Here is a 20,925-nt window from a genome sequence, read left to right on the forward strand (position 1 = left end):
ACCCAGCGACAGTGAAGGAACGGCCGATATATTTCCAAGTCAGGATGGTAAGTAAATTGGATGGGAACTTGCAGGTGGAGATGTTCCCATGTGTCCACTGCCCTCGTCCTTCTTGATGCTAGAGGTTGCTGGTTTGGAAGGAGCTGTCAATAAAGTCTTGGTGAGTTGCTGCAGTGCATCTTATAGAGTAGATGATATACCCTGTTACTGCTGTGTGTCAGTCATGGCGGGAGTGAAGGTTGAAGGCGGTGGATGTGCCAATCAAGCGGGGCTGCTTTGTCCTGGATGGTATCGAGCTTCTTGAGTGTTGTTGGAGCTGCACCCATCCAGGCAAGTGGGGAGTATTCCATCACACTCCTGACTTGCGCCTTGTAGATAGTGGACAGACTTTGGGGAGTCAGGAGATGAGTTTCTTACCACAGAATTCCCAGTCTCTGACCTGCTCTTGTAGCCACTGTGTTTATACGGTGAATCCAGTGCAGTTTCTAGTCAATGGCAAACCCCAGTTTGTAGACAAATGAGAGGAGATTTAATTGAGGTGTACAAAATGATAAGGGGGATTGACAAAAATAGACAAGGAGAAGATATTTCCTCTTGTGGGGTAATCTAGAACAAAAGGTCATAGTTTTAGGATAAAGGTAGACAGATTTAAAATAGAGATGACAGAAGCCAGAGGGTGGTTGTAGAGGGTTGTTTTTCAAGCTGGAGGTCTGTGACCAGTGGTGTGCCTCAGGGATCAGTGCTGGATCCACTGTTATTTGTCATTTATATTAATGATTTGGATGAGAATATAGGAGGCATGGTTAGTAAGTTTGCAGATGACACCAAGATTGGTGGCATAGAGGACAGTGAAGAAAGTTATCTCCGATTGCAACGGGATCTTGATCAACTGGGCAAGTGGGCTGACAAATGGCAGACGGAGTTTAATTTAGACAAATGCGAGGTGATGCATTTTGGTAGATTAAACTTACTCAGGACTTACTCAGTTAATGGTAGGGCGTTGGGGAGAGGTACAGAACAAAGAGATCTAGGGGTACATGTTCATAGCTCCTTGAAAGTGGAGTCACAGGTGGACAGACTGGTGAAGAAGGCATTCGCATGCTTGGTTTCATCGGTCAGAACATTGAATACAGGAGTTGGGATGTCTTGTTGAAGTTGTACAAGACATTGATAAGGCCACAGTTGGAATACTGTGTGCAGTTCTGGTCACCCTATTAGAGAAAGGATATTATTAAACTAGAAAGAGTGCAGAAAATATTTACTAGGATGCTACTGGGACTTGATGGTTTGAGTTATAAGAAGAGGCTGGATAGACCAGGACTTTTTTCTCTGGAGCGTAGGAGGCTGAGGGGTGACCTTATATAGCTCTATAAAATAATGAGGGGCACAGATCAGCGAGATAGTCAACATCTTTTCCCAAAGGTAGGGGAGTCTAAAACTAAAGGGCATAGGTTTAAGGTGAGAGGGGAGAGATACAAAAGTGTCCAGAGGGGCAATTGTTTCACACAGAGGGTGGTGAGTGTCTGGAACAAGCTGCCAGAGGTAGTAGTAGAGGCAGGTACAATTTTGTTTTTTAAATAGTTACATGGGTGCGATGGGTATAGAGAGATATGGGCCAAATGTGGGCAATTGGGATTAGCTTAGGGGTTTAAAAAAAAAGGGCTGCATGGACAAGTTGGGCCGAAGGGCCTGTTTCCATGCTGTAAACCTCTATGACTCTATGACTCTAACTAGTCAGCCGACGTGGTTTCCTCTGAGGCCTATCGATAGCATAAGGGAAGAAATCTTGTTCTAACTCAGGCAAACTCCTTTGACATGGGTAGGGTGTCTCCCATGGCACACCTAGCACATTTTAAGGAACCAACATCATGAGGCTGGAGTTCCTTGTTACTAGGATTAACTGCAAATCCTTGATTCCCTGGACACAAAATGGGCAGCACAGTGGCACAGTGGTTAGCACTGCTGCCTCACAGCGCCAGGGACCCGGGTTCGATTCCCGGCTTGGGTCACTGTCTGTGTGGAGTTTGCACATTCTCCCCATGTCTGTGTGGGTTTCCTCCGGGTGTTCCAGTTTTCTCCCACAGTCCAAAGATGTGCGAGTTAGGTGGATTGGCCATGATAAATTGTCCATTAGTGCCAGAGGGATTAGCAGGGTAAATATATGGGGTCTGGATGGGATCATTGTTGGTGTAGGCCTGATGGGCCGAATGGCCTCCTGCTACACTGTAGGGATTCTATGATTCTATGATTCTATGAAGAGAAATTATTTCTCCCAAAGGGTTGTGAGTCTGTGGAACTCAGTACCCCAGAGCGCGGTATGCTGGGACTTTGACTAATGTTAAGGAAGAGGTGGACAGATTTTTAATGAGTAAGGGTTTGAAGGGCTGTGGTGAATGCGTAAGAATGTAGGGTTGAGGCTGAGATGAGATCAGACTTGATCGTGTTAAATGTCGGAGCAGGCTCGAGGGGCTGAATGGCCTACTCCTGCTCCTTGTTCTTATGCTTCTTGTGATAGTGGGGGATGGTAATGCTATTGCTAAGGGAAGATGGTTGGATTCTCTCTTGTTGGGGATGGCCATTGACTGGCACTTGTGTGGCACGAATGTTATTTGCTACTTATTAGATTAAGGCAGGTATATTTTAAGTTGTTGCCACAATTATCTTTGCATCTCATTGTATTCTGCATGTTTCATCTGAAGACGCAGAGATAGTCTGGAGATATTCTTGTGGTAACTTGTAATTTTTATTCATCCCCACTCTGATCTCTCTGCCCTTTGATCTGCGGCACTGTTCCAATAAACTTCGACACAAACTCGAGGAGCAGCATCTCATCTTTGATGAGGCATTTTACGGCCTTCTGGACTCAATGTTGAGTGTTCAACCGTTTCAGATTGAGGCCAACGCTGCCATGTCTTTTTAAAATTCATTTGTGGGACATGGGCGTCGCTGGCTGGCCAGCATTTATTGCCCATCCCTAGTTGCCCTTGGAGGGCGGTTGAGACTCAACCACATTGCTGTGGCTCTGGAGTCACATGTAGGCCAGACCAAGTAAAGATGACAGATTTCCTTCCCTAAAAGATATTCGTGAAACGGATGGGTTTTTCCAACAACCGGTAATGGTTTCACGGTCATCACGAGATTCTTAATCCAGATTTTTTAAATATTGAATTCAAATTCCACCATGCCGTTCGAACCTGGCTCCCCAAACATTAGCTGAGTTTCTGGATTAATGTCTAGCGATAATACAACTAGGCCATCACTGCCCCATGGAGGACAGCAGTTGCTGGTAAAAGTTCTGCTCCTTCAATTTGTACCTCTACTTGACCCAACTTTTCTTTAGATAGAATTACATAGCATTGCAGAATGAAAACAGGCCATTTGGCCCGATCAATCCACGCTGGCGTTATTGCCGCACATTCTCCCATCCTTCCTCATTTCACCTTATCTGCGGAATCTTCTATTCTGTTTTTTCCAGTTTCCCCTGAAATGCATCTATATTATTCACTTCACCCACTGTCTGTGGTGCTGGATTCCACATTCTCACCATTCCCTTGGTAAAGACAAAGAACAAAGAACAGTACAGCACAGGAAACAGGCCCTTCGGCCCTCCAAGCCTGTGCCGCTTCTTGGTCCAACTAGACCAATCGTTTGTATCCCTCCATTCCCAGGCTGCTCATGTGACTATCCAGGTAAGTCTTAAACGATGTCAGCATGTCTGCCTCCACCACCCTACTTGGCAGCGCATTCTAGGCCCCCACCACCCTCTGTGTAAAAAACATCCCTCTAATATCTGAGTTATACTTCGCCCCTCTCACCTTGAGCCCGTGACCCCTCGTGATCGTCACTTCTGATCTGGGAAAAAGCTTCCCACCGTTCACCCTATCTATCCCCTTCATAATCTTGTACACCTCTATTAGATCTCCCCTCATTCTCTGTCTTTCCAGGGAGAACAACCCCAGTTTACCCAATCTCTCCTCATAGCTAAGACCCTCCATGCCAGGCAACATCCTGGTAAACCTCCTCTATACTCTCTCTAACGCCTCCACGTCCTTCTGGTAGTGCGGCGACCAGAACTGGATGCAGTACTCCAAATGTGGCCTAACCAGCATTATATACAGCTGCATCATCAGACTCCAGCTTTTATACTCTATGCCCCGTCCTATAAAGGCAAGCATGCCATATGCCTTATTCACTACCTTCTCCCCCTGTGACGTCACCTTCAAGGATTTGTGGACTTGCACACCTAGGTCCCTCTGTGTTTCTAGACTCTTGATGGCTCTGCCATTTATTGTATAATTCCTCTCTACATTATTTCTTCCAAAATGCATCACTTCGCATTTATCTGGATTAAATTCCATCTGCCACCTCTCAGCCCAATTTTCCAGCCTATCTATATCCTGCTGTATTGCCCGACAATGCTCATCGCTATCTGCAAGTCCAGCCATCTTCGTGTCATCCACAAACTTGCTGATAACACCAGTTACACCTTCTTCCAAATCATTTATATATATCACAAATAGCAGAGGTCCCAGTACAGAGCCCTGTGGAACACCACTGGTCACAGACCTCCAGCCGGAAAAAGACCCTTCGACCGCTACCCTCTGTCTCCCATGGCCAAGCCAGTTCTCCACCCATCTAGCCACTTCTCCTTGTATCCCATGAGCCTTAACCTTTTTAACCAACCTGCCATGTGGGACTTTGTCAAATGCCTTACTGAAATCCATATAGACGACATCCACGGCCCTTCCTTCGTCAACCGTTTTTGTCATTTCCTCAAAAAACTCCACCAAATTTGTAAGGCACGACCTCCCTCTTACAAAACCATGCTGTCCGCCACTAATGAGATTGTTCCGTTCTAAATGCACATACATCCTGTCTCTAAGAATCCTCTCCAACAACTTCCCTACCACGGACGTCAAGCTCACCGGCCTATAATTTCCTGGGTTATCCCTGCTACCCTTCTTAAACAACGGGACCACATTCGCTATCCTCCAATCCTCAGGGACCTCACCTGTGTCCAAAGAAGCGACAAAGATTTCTGTCAGAGGCCCAGCAATTTCATCTCTCGTCTCCCTGAGCAGTTGAGAATAGATGCCATCAGGCTCTGGGGCTTTGTCAGTTTTAATGTTCCCTATAAAACCTAACACTTCCTTCCTTGTAATGGAGATTTTCTTCAACGGGTCAACACCTCCCTCCGAGACACTCCGGTTAACACGTCCCTCTCCTTCGTGAATACCGATGCAAAGTATTCATTTAGGATCTCCCCTATTCCCTTGGGTTCTAAGCATAATTCCCCTCCTTTGTCCCTGAGAGGTCTGATTTTCTCCCTGACAACTCTTTTGTTCCTAACGTATGAATAGAATGCCTTAGGATTCTCCTTAATCCTGCCTGCCAAGAACATCTCGTGACCTCATTTTGCCCTTCTAACTCCTCGTTTGAGTTCTTTCCTACTCTCTCTGTATTCCTCCAGAGCTCCATCTGTTTTCAGTTGCCTGGACTTAACGTACGCCTCCCTTTTCATTTTAATCAGATCCTCAATTTCCCTGGTTATCCATGGCTCTCGAATCCTACCTTTCCTATCTTTCCTTTTTACAGGCACATGCCTATCCTGCAGCCTTATCAATTGTTCCTTAAAAGACTCCCACATGCCAGACGCGAACTTACCCTCGAACATCCTCTCCCAATCAACATCCACCAATTCCTGCCTAATCCGGCTATAGTCAGCCTTCCCCCAATTTAGCACCCTGCCCATAGGACAGCACTCATCCTTGTCCATTACTATCCTAAAGTTAACAGAGTTGTGGTCACTATTTGCCACATGTTCCCCTACCGAAACTTTAATGACCTGACCGGGCTCATTTCCCAGAACTAGGTCCAGTATAGCCCTCTCTCTAGTCGGGCTATCTACATACTGTTCCAAAGAACCTTCCAGTATGCATTTTACAAATTCCTCCCCGTCCGGAACCCCAGCTCTAAGTACTTTCCAGTCTGTGCCAAGGAAATTAAAGTCCCCCACTACAACAACCCTATTTTTTCTGCACATATCCAGAATCTCCTGACATATCCTTTCCTCCACTTCCCGTGGGCTGTTGGGTGGTCTGTCGTACTCCCCCAGCATAGTGACTGCACCCTTCCTGTTTCTGAGTTCCACCCACAGTGACTCAGTACATGACCCCTCTAAGTTGTCTACCCTCTGCACCGCGGTAATATGCTCCCTAGCTAATATCGCTACTCCCCCACCTTTTTTAGCCCCTCCTCTGTCTCGCCTAAACCCCGGGATATTCAGCTGCCAGTCCTGTCCTTCTTTTAACCAAGTCTCCGTCACCGCAACCACATTCAAATTCCGCGTAAGCATTAAGGCCCTAAGTTCGTCTGTCTTACCCGTTACACTCCTCGCATTGAAGCAGGTGCACTCCAGACCTCCAGGCTCACTCAGGTCATCCTCCTCCAGAGTGCTCCTCTTCTTTGCTAGCCTTGCCCTGGCCCCCAGCTCAACCCCAGCCTCAGTACTTACTGACCTACTGTTTTGTTCCCCACCCCCCTCTCACACTAGGTTAAATCCTGCCGAAACACTCTAGCAAAACTCCCAGCCAGGATATTTGCTCCCTTCCAGTTAAGGTGTAACCCATCCAAGACGTTTCTTCCAAATTCCTTATTGGACTTCATGGCGATTGTCGCATTCTTACGGCATCTAGTTTTGCTCTTAATCTGAGTTGAAACAATAACTCTGTATCTGGTACTCGATCAAACCTTTCATTATTTTAAATCTGTTCACCAAATTTCCTCTCAGCTCTGACTTTTCAAGAAAAGTAAGTTGCCTCCCAACACCAGGTTAAAGTCCAACAGGTTTATTTGATATCACAAGTTTTCGGAGTGTCACTCCTTCACCTGAAGAAGGAGTGACACTCTGAAAGCTTGTGATATCAAACGTTTTGGCTAAGATCAAGTGTAGTATGGAGAGGATGCTGCACTTGGTTGAGGTCATTAGGTTACATTGAAGCTTCATATGTTTCATATGAAGCAATTTTTAAAAGCGGCATCTCGGCCTTTTGGCTAAGATGCAAATGAGCCCAAGTCTTGGAGGAGGAACCTCCCCCTTCTCCAATCAGCTTGGCTCATGTAGATCAGGCCCAGGATAGGGTGGTTTGGTCGCTCGCCCTGTCTTGTCAGCCTGGATCTGAAATGTCTCAACTTGTTGAGACTCTGAATTGGATTTGATTTGATTGAATTGGAAAAGTATTTTAAAAAAAACAAACCTGTGGGACTTTAACCTGGTGTTGTGAGACTTCTTACTGTGCTTACCCCAGTCCAACGCCGGCATCTCCACATCATAGTTTTCAAGAAAAAACAGCCTATTCATTTTCTCTTGATAGGTCCCGGGGTTCAAATGTTTTAGTCGAAGTAGGGAAGGAGGTAGAAGAGGGGGAGGGGTAGCATTATTGGTCAGAGATTGTATCACAGTGTCAGAGAGGAGGTTTGATGAGGACTTATCTGTTGAGGTAGTATGGGCGGAGATTAGAAATAGGAGAGGAGAGGTCACCCTGTTGGGAGTCTTTTATAGACCTCCTAAAAGTTCTAGAGAGGTTGAGGAAAGGATTGCGGAGTCAATCCTGCTTAGGAGTGAAAGTAATAGGGCAATTGTTATGGGGGATTTTAACTTGACTAATATTGACTGGAATTGTTATAGCTCTAGCTCGTTAGAGGGGTCAGTTTTTGTTCAAAGCGTGCAGGAAGGTTTTTTGACTCAGTATGTAGACAGGCCAACTAGAGGTGAGGCTATATTGGATCTGGTGCTGGGAAATGAGCCAGACCAGGTGCTAGACTTGGAAGTTGGTGTGCATTTTGGTGATAGTGACCACAATTCGGTTACGTTCACCTTAGTGATGGAAAGGGATAGGCATGAACCTCGGGCCAGTGGTTTTAGCTGGGGGAAGGGTAATTATGAGGCTATTAGGAGAGAATTAGGAAACATAGGTTGGACTAGGAGTTTACAGGGACTGGGAACGTCCGACATGTGGAGTTTTTTCAAGGAGCAGCTACTGCGAGTCTGTGATAGGTATGTCCCTGTCAGGCAAGGAGGAATTGGTAGGGCTAGGGAACCGTGGTGCACCAAAAAAGTTTCTTTGTTGGTTAAAAAGAAAAAGGAGGCTTATGTTCGGATGAGACGTGAGCACTCGGGTAGTGCACTAGAAAGCTTTAGATTGGCTAAGAGGGAGTTGAAGAGCGAGCTTAGAAGGGCTAAAAGGGGACATGAGAAGACTTTGGCGGATAGGGTTAAAGAGAATCCTAAGGCGTTCTATAGGTATGTCAAGAACAGAAGGTTGGTTAGGGCAAGTTTAGGGCCAGTTATAGATGGCAGAGGGAAGTTATGTGTGGAACCGGAGGAGATTGGTGAAGCATTGAACCAATATTTCTCTTCGGTGTTCACGCAAGGGGACATGAATATAGCTGAGGAGGACACTGGGTTGCAGGGGAGTAGAATAGACAGTATTACAGTTGATAAGGAGGATGTGCAGGATATTCTGGAGGGTCTGAAAATAGATAAATCCCCTGGTCCGGATGGGATTTATCCAAGGATTCTCTGGGAGGCAAGAGAAGTGATTGCAGAGCCTCTGGCTCTGATCTTCAGGTCGTCGTTGGCCTCTGGTATAGTACCAGAAGATTGGAGGTTAGCGAATGTTGTCCCATTGTTTAAGAAGGGGAACAGAGACTTCCCCGGGAATTATAGACCGGTGAGTCTCACTTCTGTTGTCGGCAAGATGTTGGAAAAAATTATAAGGGATAGGATTTATAGTTATTTGGAGAGTAATGAATTGATAGGTGATAGTCAGCATGGTTTTGTGGCAGGTAGGTCGTGCCTTACTAACCTTATTGAGTTTTTTGAGAAAGTGACCAAGGAGGTGGATGGGGGCAAGGCAGTGGACGTGGTATATATGGATTTTAGTAAGGCGTTTGATAAGGTTCACCATGGTAGGCTTCTGCAGAAAATGCAGATGTATGGGATTGGGGGTGATCTAGGAAATTGGATCAGGAATTGGCTAGCGGATAGGAAACAGAGGGTGGTGGTTGATAGTAAATATTCATCATGGAGTGCGGTTACAAGTGATGTACCTCAGGGATCTGTTTTGGGGCCACTGCTGTTTGTAATATTTATTAATGATCTGGATGAGGGTATAGTTGGGTGGATTAGCAAATTTGCTGATGACACCAAAGTCGGTGGTGTGGTAGACAGTGAGGAAGGGTGTCGTAGTTTGCAGGAAGACTTAGACAGGTTGCAAAGTTGGGCCGAGAGGTGGCGGATGGAGTTTAATGCGGAGAAGTGTGAGGTAATTCACTTTGGTAGGAATAACAGATGTGTTGAGTATAGGGCTAACGGGAGGACTTTGAATAGTGTGGAGGAGCAGAGGGATCTAGGTGTATGTGTGCATAGATCCCTGAAAGTTGGGAATCAAGTAGATAAGGTTGTTAAGAAGGCATATGGTGTCTTGGCGTTTATTGGTAGGGGGATTGAATTTAGGAGTCGTAGCGTTATGTTGCAACTGTACACAACTCTGGTGCGGCCGCACTTGGAGTACTGTGTGCAGTTCTGGTCCCCACATTACAGGAAGGATGTGGAGGCTTTGGAGAGGGTGCAGAGGAGGTTTACCAGGATGTTGCCTGGTATGGAGGGGAGATCCTATGAGGAGAGGCTGAGGGATTTGGGATTGTTTTCGCTGGAAAGGCGGCGGCTAAGAGGGGATCTTATTGAAACATATAAGATGATTAGAGGTTTAGATAGGGTGGATAGTGATAGCCTTTTTCCTCTGATGGAGAAATCCAGCACGAGGGGGCATGGCTTTAAATTGAGGGGGGGTAGTTATAGAACCGATGTCAGGGGTAGGTTCTTTACCCAGAGGGTGGTGAGGGATTGGAATGCCCTGCCAGCATCAGTTGTAAATGCGCCTAGTTTGGGGGCGTTTAAGAGATCCGTAGATAGGTTCATGGACGAAAAGAAATTGGTTTAGGTTGGAGGGTCACAGTTTTTTTTTAACTGGTCGGTGCAACATCGTGGGCCGAAGGGCCTGTTCTGCGCTGTAATGTTCTATGTTCTATGTTCTATAACCGCAAAGTTCTGGATTAATCCTCACAAACCTTGTTGCACCCCTCCAGAGTCTTGATACCCCTTTTATAAGACGGCATCCAGATCCATACACGATTCTCCAAGTGTCATCTAACCAGAGTTCGAGACAAAATTTCCTCAGTTGGCCCATTCCCGCCCTCCAGAAGGCTGGGTGTCTGCTTTGCAGAACAGCAACCCTGACCCCTTGCTTGCTTCCCATTTCAGTTCACCATCTTGCTCTGACATTCACGTTTCGGCCTGCTGCAATATCCCAGTGAAGCCCAACGCAAGTTGGAGGAGCAGCACCTCATCTTCCGATTGGACACCTTACAGCCCTCGGGACTCAGCAACCTCAGACCATGAACTCTGTCCTCCATTTTGATTTCCACCAAGTGCCATTTTGAATCTTGCTTTCAGGCAGCGCTGGTATTTATTCTGCTATTAACACCCACTTCTCTCCAGCTGAACAGCTAGAATTACCTGTTGTAGCTGGGGGTATTCTTGAAGGTTCCCCCACCGCCCAATGGTCACTTGACATGTCCATCATCCCATTGACCTGTCTTCCCCTGGCCAATCAGAATGCGAACAGACTATTGAATACCTGATAGGATGATTTTTAAAACATGGGCGTCGCTGGCTAGGCCAGCATTTATTGCCCATCCCTAGTTGCCCTTGAGAAGGTGGTGGTGAGCCGCCTTCTTGAATCACTGCAGTCCACGTGCTGTGGGTTGACCCACAATGCCGTTAGGGAGGGAATTCCAGGATTGTGTGCAGTTCTGGTCACCTCACTATAAGAAGGATGTGTAAGCGCTGGAAAGAGTGCAGAGGAGATTTACCAGGATGCTGCCTGGTTTGGAGGGTAGGTCTTATGAGGAAAGGTTGAGGGAGCTAGGGCTGTTCTCTCTGGAGCGGAGGAGGCTGAGGGGAGACTTAATAGAGGTTTATAAAATGATGAAGGGGATAGATAGAGTGAACGTTCAAAGACTATTTCCTCGGGTGGATGGAGCTATTACAAGGGGCCATAACTATAGGGTTCGTGGTGGGAGATACAGGAAGGATATCAGAGGTAGGTTCTTTACGCAGAGAGTGGTTGGGGTGTGGAATGGACTGCCTGCAGTGATAGTGGAGTCAGACACTTTAGGAACATTTAAGCGGTTATTGGATAGGCACATGGAGCACACCAGGATGATAGGGAGTGGGATAGCTTGATCTTGGTTTCAGATAAAGCTCGGCACAACATCGTGGGCCGAAGGGCCTGTTCTGTGCTATACTGTTCGATGTTCTATGTTCTATTGTGACCCAGCGACTGCGAAGGAACGGTGAAAATATTTCCAAGTCAGGATGGTGAGTGGCTTGGAGGGGGACTTGCAGGTGGTGGTGTTCCCATGTATCTGCTGCCCTTGTCCTTCTAGATGGAGGTGGTCGTGGGTTTGGAAGATGCTGTCTAAGGATCTTTGGCTAACTGAACAGCTTTTTCTCTCCCCTCACCAAATATTAAATAAAAAGTTTTTAGTTTTATTTTTCGATGGGATGTCAAGGTCCCTGTCATCTGTCGGGCATCTGTTGCTCATTGCGGGCAATTAGTGATGGGCAACAGCTGCTGGCCTTGTCAGCAACGCCCACGCCACACGAGACACTAAAACAGACACAGGGCATTTCCTCCAAATCCTCTGTGCTTTTTGCACCCTGCAGTGTTTTGAAGAGTGGTCCTCAATTCCTGAACATCTGATACAATCCTGGAGCGCCAACAATCCCACACCGGTGAATCTCTGCCGTCCCAGAGGCAGGGAAGACCGGGATAGGACGACAAAGTCCGGAGTCGGAAAGCCAAAACTGCGGTGGGTGTGTGTTGTCGGGAAATACAATGAGACGGCTCCCTGAGTCTATGAATAAACTATCTCCAATGGGAATAAACTGATAAAACATTCATGGAAAGCTGCAGTACAGAAGGAGGCCATTCAGCCCATCGCGCGTGCCGGCTCTTTGAAAGGAAGAAACACAGCGTTGAAGGGTTTCACATCTGTATTGAGTTTTTATATATACCATTATCAATTACACTTCATTTACATCCTGATACTTAAAAAAGGATAGCAATCTTTTATAATTCCAAAAAAAAACTGCTACAGAGCAAAGTGTAAAGGAATGTTTCTCATACAGGGTATTTTTGGTTGTTGTTCTGGTTAACTGAGGGAAGCGGCATTAAGATGTGTTGCAATCGATTAAAGGATCCTCATTTCAGGATTTTTGAGGTGGAGAGTTTGGGGTTGGGGTGAGGGGTGAGGGGAGAGGGGGGGGGGGTGGGAGTTTTCATTTGCTTCCGTTTCCTGACATCTGTGCACTGCCCCCGCTCCTTATCCCCTCACCCTTCCACCTCCCCCCACCCATCCTGTCATTTTCTTTCTGCAAGGACTCGCTGTTGGAATCCAGGCAGTGAGTGGTGTCCGACTATTCGACTGCAGAGGCATCACCTGCTGCTCTTTGCCCTCAGCCGCTGATTGCCTACACACCCTGCAGACAAGGGGGCTTCAATCTGCAGGAGGTGTTGTCCCCTCATTTCCCTCCACCCCTAGCCCCACCCCCCCACCCCACTCCCCTCCCCACTCCCCTCCCCACTCCCCTCCCCATCCCAATCCCAACCCACACTCTGACCGGACAGTGTTGGTATCACAGAATAGAATCATAGAATCCCGACAGTGCAGAAGGAGGCCATTCGGCCCATTGAGTCTCTACCGACCACAATCCCACCCAGGCCCGATCCTTGTCACCCCACACATTTACCCTAGCTAGTCCCCCTGACGCTAAGGGGCAATTTATCTCGGCCAATCCACCTAACCTGTGCATCTTTGGACTTTGGGAGGAAACCGGAGCACCCGGAGGAAACCCACGCAGACACGGGGAGAACGTGCAGACTCCGCACAGACAGTGACCCGAGGCCGGAATTGAACCTGGGTCCCTGGCGCTGTGAGGCAGCAGTGCTAACCACTGTGCCACCGTGCCGCTGTGGGAGGCAATGGAGAGGTGGCGTTGGTGGGGACAGTGCCATACTCTGAGGCCAACAGTATGCCTCCAATAATTTGCCCTAGCCGAGATCAGTTAAGTCTCTGCAGGTGGGGAACTGGGCCCCGGACCTGTGCCCAGTGAGTTGCTTTCGGACGTGCCAACCCATTGCTGTGTACACGGTTCACAAGGTGTAGAACCTGGAAGTGCATTTTTAAATATGGCCTCATATCCCCTATGGCTTTTCTTGCTTGTAAGAGTAGCCTTTCTAATGACATGCAACCCCTGAGACACCCCAGGGAAGGTGGCATTGCAAGGCAGGGGATGGTGAGGACACATTCCTGGGTGCACGGGCAATCCACAGTAGGCACTGGAGTTGGGATTGGTTAATATTTGCTGGCGGGGCATTGGTCCATTGCCATGGTGCCCTGGAGCTTGACTGATTGACAGATTCAGGGCACTGGGCCCTCCTGCCTCACCCTAGGGTGACAGGGTGTCATCTCGGACTAGAACAGAGTGCACTTGGAGATTGGACCATTGACAGCAGTGTTTGGGAATGGGAGCGGGGGAAGGGGGTGGGATGAGGATTGGGTAGTCATGTGACAAAGGAATCGACCCACCAACGAGAGTTAGCAACTCTGACTGGTTGCAAAGAGGATAATAGAAATCCTGAAAGTGAAAGACTTTTTTCCCCAAATGATTCGGGTCCAGACTCGCTGCGGAAGGGAAGGTTCCCTCGGGACAATATCTGGCTGGTCTTTAGTCAAACTGAGGGGCAGCCAGCGAGTCCGTTCCCTCCAAACCCAAATTCTGTCCTCAGAAATAGTGCTCACAGTTTGTAAAGCGTGCAATGTGCAAAAATAATCTGAAATTCACGTCTTGCAGAAGTCCAATCCCATTCTCCCCCCGACAGAAACTCACTCTCACTGAGTCACTCACTCAGAGTCACTCATTCACTGAATCACTCTCACTCACTCACTCAGAGTCACTCATTCACTCGGTCACTGAGTCACTCACTCATTCACTGAGTCACTCTCTGAGTCACTCACTCACTGAGTCATTCACTCAGAATCACTCATTCACTGAATCACTGAGTTACTCACTGAGTCCTCACTCAGTCACTCATTCACTGAATCACTGAGTTACTCAGAGTCCTCACTCAGAGTCACTCACTCACCGAGTCACTCACTGACACACTCACTCACTGACACACTCACTCACTGACACACTCACTCACTGAGTCGCTCACTCACTGAGTCGCTCACTCACTGAGTCACTCACTCACTCAGAGTCACTCACTCACTGACTCAGAGTCACTCACTCACTGACAAACTCACTCACTGAGTCACTCACTCACTCAGAGTCACTCATTCACTGAATCACTCTCTCACTGAGTCACTCACTCATTCACTGAGTCACTCACTCACTGAATCACTCTCACTGAGTCACTCACTCACTCATTCATTGAGTCACTCACTGAGTCACTCACTCACTGAATCACTCTCACTCACTGAGTCACTCACTCACTCATTCATTGAGTCACTCACTGAGTCACTCCTCACTGACTCAGAGTCACTCACTCACTGACACACTCACTCACTGAATCACTCTCATTCACTGAATCACTCACTCACTGAATCACTCACTCACTGAATCACTCTCATTCACTGAATCACTCTCATTCACTGAATCACTCACTCACTGAATCACTCACTCAATGAATCACTCACTCACTGAATCACTCACTCACTCAGAGTCACTCACTCACTGAATCACTCTCACTCACTGAGTCACTCACTCACTCATTCATTGAGTCACTCACTGAGTCACTCACTCACTGACTCAGAGTCACTCACTCACTGACACACTCACTCACTGAATCACTCTCATTCACAGAATCACTCACTCACTGAGTCACTCACTCACTCGTTCACTGAGTCACTCACTGAGTCACTCACACTGACACACTCGTTCACTGAGTCACTCACACTGACACACTCACTCACTGAATCACTCTCATTCACTGAATCACTCACTCACTCAGAGTCACTCACTCACTCGTTCACTGAGTCACTCACTCACTCACTGAGTCACTCACTCACTGACACACTCACTCACTGAGTCACTCACTCACTCACTCAGAGTCACTCACTCACTGACACACTCACTCACTGAGTCACTCACTCACGAGTCACTCACTCACTCAATCACTCTCACTGAGTCATTCACTGAGTCACTCACTCACTGAATCACTCAGAGTCACTCATTCACTCGGTCACTGAGTCACTCACTGAATCACTCACTCATTCAGAGTCACTCACTCAGAGTCACTCACTCACTGACACACTCACTCACTGAGTCGCTCACTCACTCAATCACTCTCACTTACTGAATCACTCACTCACTGAATCATTCTCACTCAGTCACTCACTGAGTCACTCACTCACTGAGTCACTCACTCACTGAATCACTCTCACTCACTGAATCACTCACTCACTCATTCACTCCGAGTCACTCACTCACTCATTCACTGAGTCACTCACTCATTCAGAGTCAGTCACTCATTGACACACACTCAGAGTCACTCACTCACTGAATCACTCTCACTGAGTCACTCACTCAGAGTCACTCACTCAGAGTCACTCACTCAGAGTCACTCACTCAGAGTCACTCACTCAGAGTCACTCACTCAGTCACTCACTCAGTCACTCACTCAGAGTCACTCACTCATTCAGAGTCACTCACTCATTCACTGTGTCACTCACTGAGTCACTGAGTCACTGAGTCACTCGCTGAGTCACTCACTGAGTCACTCCTCACTGACACATTCACTCACTCACTGAGTCGCTCACTCACTGAGTCACTCACTCAGAGTCACTCACTCAGTCACTCACTCAGTCACTCACTCAGTCACTCACTCACCGAGTTGCTCACTCACTGAGTCACTCACTCAGAGTCACTCACTCAGTCACTCACTCAGTCACTCACTCAATCACTCACTCAGTCACTCACTCAGTCACTCACTCAGAGTCACTCACTCAGTCACTCACTCAGTCACTCACTCAGTCACTCACTCAGAGTCACTCACTCACTCACTGAATCACTCACTCACTCAGAGTCACTCACTCACTCATTCACTGAGTCACTCGCTGAGTCACTCCTCACTGACACATTCACTCACTCACTGAGTCGCTCACTCACTGAGTCACTCACTCACCGAGTCACTCGCTGACTCACTCCTCACTGACACATTCACTCACTCACTGAGTCACTCACTCACTCACTGGGTCACTCACTGAGTCACTCACTGAGTCACTCACTCACTGAGTCACTCACTCACTGAGTCACTCACTCACTGAGTCACTCACTCACTCACTGGGTCACTCACTGAGTCACTCACTCACTGAGTCACTCACTCACTGAGTCACTCACTCACTCACTGGGTCACTCACTGAGTCACTCACTCACTGAGTCACTCACTCTCTCACTCACACACAGACACTATGTTGCTCCCTCACTGTGTGTTTATAACTGCTCGCTCTGTTTCAGTTTGCTCCCAGTCCATCCCCTTGGACAGAAATTATAATAACTGGGGGACCTGGGCCCAGAATCATCCGATCCCAGCGAGAACTCTGAGTCGGTCAGCGAGCGGCGGTAGAGGCGAAGCGGTGAGCGGACACACGTGGCCGGAGTGTCCGGAGAGGCAACACTGGGTGACAGAGGTGACAGGGGGGAGAGGCAGCCGGCACGGGGACTCGGGGAAGGGGGGAGGTCCCCGGGGCTGGTGGGAGAGGCAGTGGGACTGGACAGCTTCTTGCGGCGGGCTGCACTGACCACGTTCTTGGCTAGCAGATCCTTCAGGCGACGGTTCTCTGTGCTGTCCCCCCCGGGCCTGCTGGGTGAACCAACCTTGGCTTCCCTCAGCGGAGACCAATTGTTGAAGAGTGCGGTGGCTGGCGGACTGATGGGGTAGAAGGGGGATTTGGGACTGCCAGGCCGGTACTCGCTGGCTGACAGAGTCCGGAAGGTGTCTGTGTACAGCCGTGGGCTGCTCATTCTTCGTTCAATGCTGGGCTTCCAGGCCGTGGGAGATGTCAGTCTCTGCACAGAAAAGGAAACATGAATTCAGTTCCCTCATTTCGAGGGATTTTAAACAAAGACACACGACTCCTTTGCACCTTCCACTGAGACAGGACATCCCAAAGCACTCTACACCCAATGAAGTTCCTGTAAGGCAGGAAATGCAACAGCCCAAATGTGCACAGCAAGATCCCACAAACAGCAATGTGGCAAAGGCCAGACCATGCGTTATTCCGATATTGATGGAGAAATATTACCCAGGACGCTGGCTAACAACCACTGCTCTTCTTCAGAATCGTGGCTGCAGAACCTTCCAGTTCAGCCCAAGGGAGCAAATTGGCCCCAAACCCATCACCTCATCTGAATAAAATCTAAATGCTGAGAATGTATCTGAAGGACAGGCACACGGACTCAAAACATTAATTCTGCTTCTGCTGCCAGACCTAGAGAGTTAGTCCAGCACTTTCTGTTTCTAACACGTGATGTTGTGTCCTTCTGACAGTGCAGCACTCCCTCAGTACTGACCCTCTGACAGTGCAGCACTCCCTCAGTACTGACCCTCTGACAGTGCGGCACTCCCTCAGCACTGACCCTCTGACAGTGCGGCACTCCCTCAGCACTGACCCTCTGACAGTGCGGCACTCCCTCAGCACTGACCCTCTGACAGTGCGGCACTCCCTCAGCACTGACCCTCTGACAGTGCAGCACTCCCTCAGTACTGACCTTCTGACAGTGCAGCACTCCCTCAGCACTGACCCTCTGACAGTGCAGCACTCCCTCAGTACTGACCCTCTGACAGTGCAGCACTCCCTCAGCACTGACCCTCTGACAGTGCGGCACTCCCTCAGCACTGACCCTCTGACAGTGTAGCACTCCCTCAGTACTGACCCTCTGACAGTGCAGCACTCCCTCAGCACTGACCCTCTGACAGTGCAGCACTCCCTCAGTACTGACCCTCTGACAGTGCAGCACTCCCTCAGTACTGACCCTCTGACAGTGCGGCACTCCCTCAGCACTGACCCTCTAACAGTGCGGCACTCCCTCAGCACTGACCCTCTGACAGTGCGGCACTCCCTCAGCACTGACCCTCTGACAGTGTAGCACTCCCTCAGTACTGACCCTCTGACAGTGTAGCACTCCCTCAGCTCTGACCCTCTGACAGTGCGGCACTCCTCAGCACTGACCCTCTGACAGTGCGGCACTCCCTCAGTACTGACCCTCTGACAGTGCGGCACTCCTCAGCACTGACCCTCTGACAGTGCGGCACTCCTCAGCACTGACCCTCTGACAGTGCGGCACTCCCTCAGCACTGACCCTCTGACAGTGCGGCACTCCCTCAGCACTGACCCTCTGACAGTGTAGCACTCCCTCAGTACTGACCCTCTGACAGTGTAGCACTCCCTCAGTACTGACCCTCTGACAGTGTAGCACTCCCTCAGCTCTGACCCTCTGACAGTGCGGCACTCCCTCAGCTCTGACCCTCTGACAGTGCAGCACTCCCTCAGCACTGACCCTCTGACAGTGCAGCACTCCCTCAGCTCTGACCCTCTGACAGTGCAGCACTCCCTCAGCACTGACCCTCTGACAGTGCAGCACTCCCTCAGCACTGTCGCTCTGACAGTGCGGCACTCCCTCAGCTCTGACCCTCTGACAGTGCGGCACTCCTTCAGTACTGACCCTCTGACAGTGCAGCACTCCCTCAGCACTGACCCTCTGACAGTGCAGCACTCCCTCAGTACTGACCCTCTTTCAGTGCAGTACTCCCTCAGTACTGACCCTCTGACAGTGCGGCACTCCTTCAGTACTGACCCTCTGACAGTGCGGCACTCCCTCAGTAGTGAACCTCTGACAGTGCAGCATTCCCTCAGTACTGACCCTCTGACAGTGCAGCACTCCCTCAGTACTGACCCTCTGACAGTGCGGCACTCCCTCAGCACTGACCCTCTGACAGTGCGGCACTCCCTCAGTACTGACCCTCTGACAGTGCAGCACTCCCTCAGTACTGACTCTCTGACAGTGCGGCACTCCCTCAGTACTGACCCTCTGACAGTGCAGCACTCCCTCAGCACTGACCCTCTGACAGTGCAGCACTCCCTCAGCACTGACCCTCTGACAGTGCGGCACTGGAATTTGTCCCATTGAATTCCGCCCTGCATTTCTCTGGAGCGAGTCTTAAAGCCATAACAAGAATTGAGAGTGAACAGACATAGGAACTTACGAATTAGGAGCAGAAGTAGGTAAGTTCAGCCCTTCGAGCCTCATTCAATCAATTCATGGCTGATCTCTCCCTGGTCTCAAATCCACCTCCCCCACCTGTTCCCCATATCCCCCTATCCCTTTTTCATTAGAAATATATCTATCTCCTTCTTGAAACCATTCAATGATTCACACTCCACCGCGCTCTGGGACAGCGAGTTCCACAAATTCACCACACTCTGCGAGAAGTAGTTCCTCCTCATCTCAATTTTAAATCTACCGCCTCTCAGCCTATACCTGTGACCTCTTGTTCTAGATTGCCCCATAAGAGGAAACATTTGGTCTACATTTACTTTATCAATCCCTTTTAAAATTTTATATACCTCGATCAGATCCCCTCTCATCCTTCTAAACTCCGGCGAGTACAAACCCAAACTGTTTAATCTCTCCTCAAAGTCAACCCTGTCATCACAGATGTGTGGAAATCTCCCTTTGCGCGGAGGATTTTAGCAGGAGTGCTGGTGTTAACACGTTGGACAGTTACAGTGTTGAAGTATCTGACTTTGTAGGAATGTAACACGGGCCTCATACTCCCCCCGCAGGATTCTCACTGTAAACTCTGTCTCTGAGATTCTCCACCAAATAGAAATCCTGCTCAGAATTCTATCAAAATACAGCCCAGAGACAGGCCATTCGGCCCAACTGCTCCTGCACTATTTCTGCTTCAAATGATTCCGTTTCCATTTCTCGTTGTTGAATGCTCTCAGCATAATCTTCTTCCTTTAACTCGCTTCACCCGCTCCACGAGTTGGTTATGTTCACCCCCAGGCGGGGTGGGCTGGTCTATTGCCTCCCTGGCGCCCTCCCGCCTGCCACTCCTCAGCTGCCCACCATTTTCAAGAGCTGGGCAGGGTCTAGGATGTCCGGCCCTCACCCCAATTGAGGCCTCGAAGTGGTCAAATATTGGGCTGCTTCCTGCCCTGCCTCGATCTCTGCTGGGGAATCCCAGCAAGTCTTGGGTATGAGTGGGAGGGGGAGGGGGAGATGGCAGGCAGTGGTGGGGGGTTGGGGGGGAGGTGGAAGGAAGCCCCCTTTCCACAACAGATGCCCTCATCCCACCCCACCCCACCCCAATGACAACCCTCTGCACCTGTTTCCTCCCCATCTCTGGCCTTTCAATCAGGACACCTGGCCCTCCCTCCCCACACCATCCAGGCCTCACTCCCCCCCCACACCAATCTGCACCTCCCCCAGGCCTCCGGGACAGGCCTGGTGGTGATAGTCCTGCCGCTGGTATACATGGAACTGCAGAGCTGTTGACCAATCAGATTGTCCGGGAGCTCTCTGAAGCGGGACCTCTATCCTAGTCAGGGTGGGGGGGGGGGGGGGGGGGGGGTGGGAGAGTGGGGTGTGGGGATGGAGTGGGTGGAGGTTGAGGGCGGGGTGGGGAGAGGGGTTCCAGCACCTTAGAGTGTGACCGAGCTGTAGGGCTGCTGTGATTGGCAGGGATGCATTCCCCTCTGGCATAAAAAACCTGCCTCGAGTTCCACATT

At 49.3% G+C, this 20,925-nt stretch overlaps 1 protein-coding gene across 2 annotated transcripts in view; it reads right to left on the reverse strand.

Moving 5' to 3' along the window:
• Positions 1 to 15,714: 15,714 nt before the first annotated feature.
• synpo (synaptopodin) overlaps positions 15,715 to 20,925 on the reverse strand; it is a 93,699-nt gene continuing 88,488 nt past the window's right edge. Inside the window, exons 4-5 of one of the 2 annotated variants that reach the window (XR_013499828.1) lie at positions 16,255 to 17,195; positions 15,724 to 15,973 (exon numbers count right to left, since the gene is read on the reverse strand). Coding sequence is in view for 1 of the 2 variants with exons in the window: in XM_078231780.1 (XP_078087906.1) it covers positions 16,622 to 17,195 (574 nt within the window). In the remaining variant the exon portion in view is untranslated. Of the gene's footprint in view, positions 17,196 to 20,925 lie in introns of both variants that reach the window. The other variant, XM_078231780.1, reaches the window with a different exon arrangement.

The sequence above is a fragment of the Mustelus asterias genome, chromosome 16 (genome assembly GCF_964213995.1).
Source record: "Mustelus asterias chromosome 16, sMusAst1.hap1.1, whole genome shotgun sequence".
Classification (NCBI taxonomy): domain Eukaryota; kingdom Metazoa; phylum Chordata; class Chondrichthyes; order Carcharhiniformes; family Triakidae; genus Mustelus; species Mustelus asterias.